This window comes from Rutidosis leptorrhynchoides, chromosome 6 (assembly GCF_046630445.1).
Source record: "Rutidosis leptorrhynchoides isolate AG116_Rl617_1_P2 chromosome 6, CSIRO_AGI_Rlap_v1, whole genome shotgun sequence".
NCBI lineage: Eukaryota > Viridiplantae > Streptophyta > Magnoliopsida > Asterales > Asteraceae > Rutidosis > Rutidosis leptorrhynchoides.
This window is the reverse complement of record NC_092338.1, coordinates 395,084,226-395,093,866: the sequence shown is the minus strand read 5'-3', so window position 1 is coordinate 395,093,866 and position 9,641 is coordinate 395,084,226. Positions and strand designations below refer to the sequence as shown.

Genomic DNA, 9,641 nt, shown 5'->3' with positions numbered 1-9,641 from the left:
TAAATTTATCTTTGTTAAAAACGTATATGCCTCTAAAAAGATGAATGAAATTACAAGTGATATCTCCTTAAGCTATTTCTATCAACATTAGTCCTAAATATTTACTTAAAATTATTATTTGTTTCGTATATCTACAATACTCTTAAGTCTTTGAGAGTATTTATAATTTTTTAAACATCACTATTAATCAAAGGTAAACGATTATAAAATTTCGAAATTATATAACCGTTAATTGATATTGTACAACTATTATTCGAGATTGTATAACCGTTATTTAGGTTTTTTTGTTCCAGCATATTTTGTTGTTTAATAATGTAAGTCATGATTATTTTAATTAAATTGTTAGTCACTTCAATATAATCTAGGTGTATTCAGCGTGTGTGACGTTGTTAGAAATAAACTTTGACATAATCGTAAGTGGAGTGAATTTGCCACATTTTCTACCCATGCTTCAATATGTCTACATTTACCTTCTTTTTTTTTTATTAAAAGAATCTGACAAATTTTCGTCAGTAGTTCATGCTACACAATCTGTTGATTGATTTATTTGAATGCTACACGTTTATATAATTGGAGGTGACGGAACCCAAAAAGGCAAAACCATAATATTTGAAGTATGTTGTATTATATGTTTTCAAAATTTATTTGTATAGCCTAAAATGGTACAATATACTCATTTGGGTTGCATCTTATAATGGTACGTGATAGCGTACCCCACCATCACGAAGCAAAACACAAAGTAGTTTTCTAAGAGATGAAACGAAGTCATACCTTGACGGAGCGGTGGCGCCCAAAACCATGCACCGAATATTGAATAGAGTGAAGTCAAAGGAATAGTTGCCTACTACAACTAGTCCGGCGGCTCAAACAAATAAGAAAAGGGGACAACATAACATTCATGGTATAAGAAGACAAAGAAGAAATTCAACTAAAGCCTCCAAATTTCCTATGGACTAGTAGTCTTAAAAGAAGAAAAGGTTCCTCGTATAAATAGGAGAACAAGGCGAAAACACAAACACACAAATGAATCATATTTCATACTTTCACACACTCAACTCTCTTTCGGTGGCGTAAAGCAGTTCACACACTCGATACCTTCGGGGAACCGCAAACGAAGAGAAATTCGCCCCTACATCACTCATAATCATTTCCGCGACCTGAAGTTGGTATACTTATCTCTTCGATAAGGTCCGTCAAGAATTGTACAAATAATTGACACACCCGGTGGGACACAAAATATATACTGTGTTTAAAAAAGTACAAAATTGGCACCATGACCAACTCCAGTCACACCCCACATGAGTTCACTCAACCCAGAGAAATACCAACCACATCTCTTCTCGTCCACAATGACGCATCGTCACCGGAAAGATCGTTACCAATAGTAAGCATAACATTCATTCTGGATAATTATAACCAAATCAGAACAGTCATCAAAGAGCTGAGCCGAAGAGATTCTTAAAGGTAAAAGGGTTCTTACACGCAAAAATAAGATAGGTAAAGGGAAAACAGACGCATCGACACGAGCCTACCAATACATGGGAACAACCCAAAACTTGCAGCATCAGGTAACCTCCGAAACCTCTCCAGTAGACTTATCCCAAGCACCAAACGCCCTTACGCTATTCCAATACCCAAATTGGAATGGACTTGGCCCTCATAATCAATACATGGAACCCCAGATCTTTCCACCCATATACCAAAACCCAACCTTCGTGGGAATGATGCCCACACCTTTCCTGCCAAATACCCCATTAGCATTTGAAGCGTTCCTGAGTAATTGCCCTGTCTGGAATATGCCAAGTTACCAACCAGCTGAATGGGTTCCGCATCAAAAGAATAATCCTGAAATAATGCAAAATACCAAACGAGAGTCCGCAGCAAAAATCCGAAAATCCCCTTCGCCCTTGACCAACCATCCACAAGTGCACTAGGTCAGAGCGACCAGAGTAATAGCACAAGCATGTTAGAAACATCCCAGAAAAAACAATGCTTAGACAAAGTTGTATTTACAATAGACTCTCAGATACCCTACCTAAAAAGAAAAAAGGTACGGTACGAAGGAGCAGGGAGATATAACTTTCCCTGCATTAGGCACGTTCACCCCATCGAAATTACGTGTTACCATAAGCGGAAAGATTTTTAACAGAACAATTCACAGGGTTTACCTAGATGGAGGAAGCGCCTGCGATGTCATGTACGAACATTGTTTCGTCCAGCTTAGTCGCGCCATCAAGGCTCATTTGACACCATCCCGGACCCCCTTAGTGGGATTCTCCGGAGAACGAAGTTGGCCTCTCGGAAACATTAGGTTAGATTATACAATGGGAGAACCACCTTTCACAAGAACTGAAACCTTAGATCTCGTTGTGGTACGATCGACCTCCCCGCACAATATCTTGTTGGGGAGAGGAGTGATGAGAAAAATGGGGATAATAATGTCAACCGTGCATCAGTTAGTCAAGTTCCACACCCCCGCAGGTATTGGAAAACTTATCTCTACTTATGACCAAGAAAAGTTTATTCTAGCTCTCAAAAAGTCAGAAGAACCCGAAGAGAGATACCATGAAGAGTCTGTGGAAAAGACGCGGGAGAAAAAAATATCCATTAATCCCATGTTTCCGGAACAACCGGTAAGTATAGGAAACCACCTACCCCCAGAATTGAAGCAAAAGCTCCGTAAACTGTTACAAGAACACGTTGATATATTCGCTTGGGAGTACAACGACATGAAAGGAATCCCAAGATCCATCAACGTACAGGGTTCACCATTCTCCACAGAACACCGTCTCAACGAATACAACACCTCGAACCAGTGCACCAAAAGAAAAGGAACTTAGCAACCGAAAAGGACGAAGCCGCATGCAAAGAAGTGGAGGAACTGTTGAAAGTCGGATAATTCGAGAAGCTAAGTATCCATCATGGGCAAAAGCTCCGTAAACTGTTACAAGAACAAGTTGATATATTCGCTTGGGAGTACAACGACATGAAAGGAATCCCAAGATCCATCAACGTACAGGGTTCACCATTCTCCACAGAACACCGTCTCAACGAATACAAACACCTCGAACCAGTGCACCAAAAGAAAAGGAACTTAGCAACCGAAAAGGACGAAGCCGCATGCAAAGAAGTGGAGGAACTGTTGAAAGTCGGATAATTCGAGAAGCTAAGTATCCATCATGGGTGGCCAAACCAGTGATGGTAAAGAAATCTGACGGCGGTTGGCGAATGTGCGTGGATTTCACAAATATCAATAAAGCATGTCCCAAAGACTGCTACCCCAACCGGAGATTAATTGGAAGGTAGAATCCTTGAATGGATATAAATTCAAAAGTTTCTTGGATGCGTACAAAGGTTACCATCAAATACAAATGGCAGAAGAAGACGAGGAGAAGACATTGTTCTTCACCAGCAAAGGGATTTACTGTTACCAAAAGATGTTGTTTGGACTAAAGAATGCCGGAGCTACGTACCAAAGATTGGTATAAAGTCTTTCATAAACAGCTTGACCGAAATTTTGAAGCATACGTTGATGACATGATCATTAAAAGTCGAGAGGAGACAGATCTGTTGGGTGACATACAGGAAACTTTCAATACACTCCGCTCAACCTGCAAGAAGCTAAATTCGAAGAAGTGTTACTTCGGTGTAGAGGAGGGGAAATTCCTAGGGTATTACATCACCCAAAAGGGGATACAAGCAAACCCATAGAAGGTCGATAAACTGAAACAACTGCAGGCCCCAACCACTGTCAAAGAAATGCAAAGCCTGAATGGAAAACTAGCTTCGCTGAGTCGATTCCTATCTCGAGGAGCAGATAAACAACTACTGCCTTTCTTCAAAACATTAAAAGGTTGCCTCAATAAGAAAAAAATAGTCTGGAATGAAGAAGCCGAGAAAGCCTTTGTGGAAATGAAAATCCGCATCGCTAATCTCCCAACCTTAACGTCACCTTTGAAAGAAGAAACCATATACCTATACCTGGCCGCCTCAAGGGAGTGTATAAGTGTTGTTCTAGTATCTGAGCGTGAACGAAGACAAACTCTGATATACTTCGTTAGCAGGGTTCTTCAAAATGCTGAAGCAAATTATCCTAAACTGGAAAAGCTTACGCTAGCATTGGTACATACGACGAGAAAGCTATGAAGATATTTCCAAGCTCACTCCATAATGGTACTCACTGACAATCCGACAAATACTCACGAAGCCCGAGAAGTCGGGAAGAATGGCTAAGTGACGATATTGAATTCCAAGCAAGGCACTCAATCAAAGGAAAAGTCCTGGCAGACTTCATGGCCGAAATAACCACGAACGAAGAAGAAGATGTTGCAAGTACGACCCAAGTCATCGTACCAACGGTGGAAGAAGAAGAATGGAAACTGTATATCGACAGAGCGTCAAGCTCTGACGGGTCAGGAGCGGGATTGATGTTGGTCAACCCCGAAGGTCAGGAATTCACATACGCCCTACGCTTCGAGTTTCAAACAACTAAGTAAACTCCCCCTGAACAGCCAAAACCTTATTCGTTTACCCGCTTATCCATTTAGTAGCCATATCAATAGTATGTTCCTATCGTGGACTCAAGCGGTCACTTGAAACATGTAAGCTTTTGTGGTGGGGTAGGGTGGGGGGACCCAAAAATTCTTTTGTAGTCCGGAAAAATGTTCGCATTAACATTCACAAATACAAGCACAAGCTTAAAGGGAAAATATGAGCACTCATCAATGACATTCTGGGCAAACTTCTAGAAGGTTCAATTTACCACACCTCAATCTGGTGCTGAATAATTTTTTCCTGGGCCTCCAGTTGTGAGACTGACAACTGGATATTGGTGGTCCACCCGTCCTCAGCATTAGGGCTTGCGCCCGGAACCTGACATGAAGCCCATTTGAGGGAACTGGGAAGACTGAACGTTTGCAAGGTTGTTGAAGCCCGAATTGTCATATTCGCCAGAAGAAACAGCGTTATTAATGTTGGTGTTAGGTGTGGATTTGTTGGGAAGTACAGTGTACGTACCCAGATGACCTACATAGAAATTACAAAACATATACATATCATATCATTCCATATAGATGAAACAAATAGTGCATACCATGTTAAAGAACTTGAAGAAGGGTAAACAAAAGATTTCTTATATATTGAAGTTGCTGCTGCTGCAGCCTGAACTCTCTTTTCATCTCTGCTAACGTTTCCACTTCCCACACCATCACTAGTTCGATCCCGAGTCAATGTATTTGCTGAGTTTGTCCCTGAACGCAGACAAAATTGTTAAAACTGTGTGATACATACGACTATATGTATCTATAGATGATAAACATTACAGTTTTTCCCCAACGAAATAGACATTAACAGGTTTCCCTCAAAGTAAAAGCAATTTTCCTAAATCCTGATTAGTAATGAAGCTAAGAAAAGAAAGATCTAATCAAATTAAGATTCAATCAAAACAATAGAATGGCATAGGTTCACAACTACTGCATTTACACACAAAACCGAACCCATATTCAACCAATTAGACATATGTTTAAGCAATTAGGCATTATGAAGTATTCTGATCTCCCACCTGAAGTAAATGTTTATTTATTTATTTTTTTAATTTTTTGAAAATCATTGAACTATGCAAAAGGTTATCTCTAACAACCAAGCATGATTCAAACAAATGTGAAAATCCTGACCTTGACGATTAGCTACAGCTCGTGAACGTGTTGTGTTTGTCCCACCATCATTTGATATAACAGGTGCTCTGCAAATGGGACATGTATGTTGTCGTTCTAGCCATGACCGGAGGCAATGCACATGAAAAAGACGTCCACGGACTAATTTCTTTGCTGTAGTCATCTCCTCTCTACATACAATACAGGTTGCATCACCTCTGCATATAATACAAATACAAATATTATATAATAAGAATACATAACTGATGTATACACATGCATACACACACATACACACAAACATATCTGGATAAGGAGTATTTAGAAGATTATCAACTAACACATTCAACTCTTCAGGTGTTGCATCTGGAAATCGATCATTCATATTTGATGTGATTTTCAGATAACGTATTTCTGAACGTCTTGTAAAGCTCACGGATCAAATGTAGAGGCACACCATAGTTCCTGGAGAACAGGAAGTGTTAAAATTGTAAATACACAAGAAAACAAACAAACGTATATTAATATATATGCCAACATATTACATAGCATGTTCATTTCCATATATATTCTTTACATGGGACCCTATGTAAGCTTCTTCATTTGTACAGTATCAAAGTAGGATATGTAGTACTTACACAAAAATTGTGAGGAAAAAGCACAAATACATAGATAAGTGCAGCAAGTCACGAATAAGCTCCAAATAGAAGGTGTAAACAGCTTTTCTTTCCCACGGTCCTTCCATAAGCATATAGCTGACATAGAATACATATTTGACAAATATTGCAATTGTTGTTGTTGCCAATATCATGTATCTGAAAACGACAAAATGAGATTAAAAAAATCCAAAATCAAGCCTATAAAACTAAAATTTATAAAATAAATTGCAATAAACAAGTGACTTGAAAACAAAAAGATAATAAATATATTTAATGTGAATCAAATAGGTGAAATGTTGTCCTCTGAACACACGTGCGAATATATTCTTGAACTGAAGAATAGTGCCTCATATAAATAGTATATCCATGACACATTTTCCACATTCATTTAAATAGAAAATTTGGATAACAATATCAGGCAGGTCAACATTTCTAAGAAAAAGAATAATAACATTAGAACATGTATAAATTAACCAGCTTACTTAAATGAAAAGAAGAGGGACACCGAAGCTTGTCGTGTTTGTATCAAGTACTTTACTGAGTTATACAGAAAAAGACTGGCTACAAGAAAAAGGAACCCCATGAAAGAAACGATCCGAATATGAGACAACTTTGGAACAGTCAGTGTTGTTTCAATGTATTCAACTCTCTTTTGAGCCAACCAATGCAAAGACTTAATCAGTAAGAGAGCAGTAACCATAGCAAGAAACATAACCGAAAAATCGTGCCGAAATATAGTAATCGAAAAAAGTATTTCCATAACTTCTCGCCATGATTGTTCATTCAATCTTTCAACCTCTGCCTCTCGAAGTGAACCAAGAAATATCTTTTCTGTTAGCTGCCACATAATGCACATGATCACTAAACCCATGTTGAGAAGAAGCACTAAACAGACTTTCGAAGTCGATAAATAAACTGTTGCTGGATAAAACTGTCCTCTACTACTAAAAGCATGATATATAACAGCCAGTGTGGCGAACACACTCGGTCCAGCATACGTCTGCAGCCTCATCATTTTGCGCTACGCACTGTTGCATTACAAAATAACCAATTAGCCTTATACTCATCTTCTACTTGACCACAATACATGGTTCATATACTATCATTTTTCCAGTTTCTGTATAGATCTCAATTATATAAGAAAGACTAAGCTATTACAGCAATTTGAGAAATTAAATAATCAATTTAAGAAATTAAATAGTCGTAGAAGCTTCCAATTTCTATCTAACAAACTACACAGACCTAAATCACATATAACCTGACAAAAAAAAAAAAATCTCGATAAACCCTAAACATGATAATAAATCGAAAGGTAGCGGTCTATATTAACAATTGAGATATCAATCACGCAGAGTTAGAATTAAAAACGCGTGATGATAACAAATCGTGAAGAAAACCTAAGATGATTAGGATCTCGGTATACCTGTGTTTGCATAAATTATAATATTAATATTAATTGGAACAAAATTTCAAGCCGTCTTGATGTCAATCGTATCTCAACTCATTAGGAATTATATTTTGAAAGGATGATGATGATGAAGATGAAGATCGAGGGAGAAAACAAGACGAGAATTCGATGAAAAATAAATAAAAAATAAAATTGATGAGAAAAATTGATGAAAATGGAGTAATAGACTTACAAAAATATACAAAAACATTTTTACAAAATTATGTGGTAAAATGTATAAATCAATTCATTTGGTGACGGACTTATCTGGATAAGCTCAACGTACGGTGCTTAGTCTCTACTAAGTCGGCCTAACTCGTATCTTTCAATGATTCAAGTGACTAAAAGAGAACAAAATAGAGAACAAGTAGGAACTTAAGGAAAATACTTATATTGATTATGAAAGCTTTACAAGAGAAAATACTTGAGTTTTGAGGTGTGGTGTGACAAATGAGGTCATCCCCATTTATAATACTCTTACATCAAAATGGATGGCTAAGATGAAACTAAATCAATGGCTATGATTTAAGTACTAGAAGTTTTAAGTATATACATGTGTCTAGATATTTTCATGGACATTCCATATCATTCCATGGAAGAAGCAATGGGAAAGATCTAGAGAGCTTCTATGAGTTTCTTGGGTATTCCTTGATTTGGGTATATTGGGCCACAATCTTAGTGGATTGGGCTATAAGATGAATGGGTTGTGACATTCTCCCCCACCTAAGCTTGCAACGTATCCTCATGATACTTCTTGATTTTGTCTGTGAACTGCCATAATAAGTCTTCGGCTTCTCAGCTTGCTTCACTATCGTGCAAGTTACGCCACTTAACTAGGTATTCTCTATAGCTCGGCACACCTCGCCTCCGTACCGTTCGATGCAACAAGATATCTTCCACTTCACGATCGAATGAAGTCGCAGCTGCCATTGGTTCTCGTTTAGAAACTCCTCGTTCTGGGTCTTCCTCGTCTCCATGATAAGGTTTCAGAAAACTTACGTGGAAGACTAGATGGATCTTTAACTTGGGCGGTAGTTCAACTCGATATGACACCTTTCCAACACGTCTAATCACCGGGAAGGGGCCTTCGTATCTCCGGATTAGTCCCATGTGCACCTTCCTAAATGTTTTGAACTGTTGCGGTAGAAGCTTTATCATTACTTTATCCCCAATGTTGAACTCGGCGTGTCGTCTTTCTCATCCGCCCACTTCTTCATTTTCTTAGCCGCTTTATCTAGTGATGCTCGTGCCAAGTCCGCTTGTTCGTGCCATTCCTTCATTGTCTTATAAGCTGTTGGACTATTTCCATCATATGAAGCGCCTAAGGCATTTGGAGTTAATGGTTGACGCCCTGTCACCAATTCGATAGGACTCTTCCTTGTGGACTCACTCCTTTGCATGTTGTAGGAGAACTGGGCAATATCTAAGAGTTTAGCCCAATCATGTTGATTCGCACTTACATAGTGTCGAAGATAAAGCTCCAACAACGCATTCACCCTTTCCGTTTGTCCATCTGTTTGGGGATGGAAACTCGTAGAGAAGTTCAAGTCTGTTCCCATGATCTTGAACAACTCCGTCCAAAAGCGCCCCATGAACCTTGGATCTCGATCGCTTACTATCACATGTGGTATTCCCCAATACTTCACCACATGCTTGAAGAATAGTTTGGCGGTCTCATCTGCGGTAACTTCAGATGATGCGGCTATGAAGGTTCCATACTTAGAGAACCGTTCCACCACAACTATAATACTCCCACACCCTTCCGACTTTGGTAAGTAAGTGATGAAGTCCATGGAAACACTCTCCCATGGTCCATTCGGTGTAGGTAGCGGCTGTAATAGTCCTCCTGATTGGCATTGCTCTATCTTGTCTTGCTGGCATATT

The 9,641-nt window shown here is 38.8% G+C and overlaps 2 protein-coding genes across 2 annotated transcripts; one reads left to right on the top strand and one right to left on the bottom strand.

The window, feature by feature from the left end:
• Positions 1-231: 231 nt before the first annotated feature.
• LOC139856099 (ERAD-associated E3 ubiquitin-protein ligase HRD1A-like) lies at positions 232-7,874 on the bottom strand. Its single transcript, XM_071845335.1, is given in 8 exon segments — positions 232-5,025; positions 5,093-5,249; positions 5,673-5,869; positions 5,993-6,061; positions 6,063-6,116; positions 6,290-6,466; positions 6,793-7,338; positions 7,734-7,874. Coding segments are annotated over 7 exon segments (1,233 nt in total). The 5' UTR covers positions 7,326-7,338; positions 7,734-7,874; the 3' UTR covers positions 232-4,979.
• On the top strand, positions 3,372-4,146 carry LOC139855011 (uncharacterized). The gene is made up of 2 exons (XM_071844274.1): positions 3,372-3,482; positions 3,739-4,146. The coding sequence occupies exons 1-2, from the start codon at positions 3,372-3,374 to the stop codon at positions 4,144-4,146; spliced, it is 519 nt and encodes a 172-aa protein (XP_071700375.1).
• Positions 7,875-9,641: the final 1,767 nt, after the last annotated feature.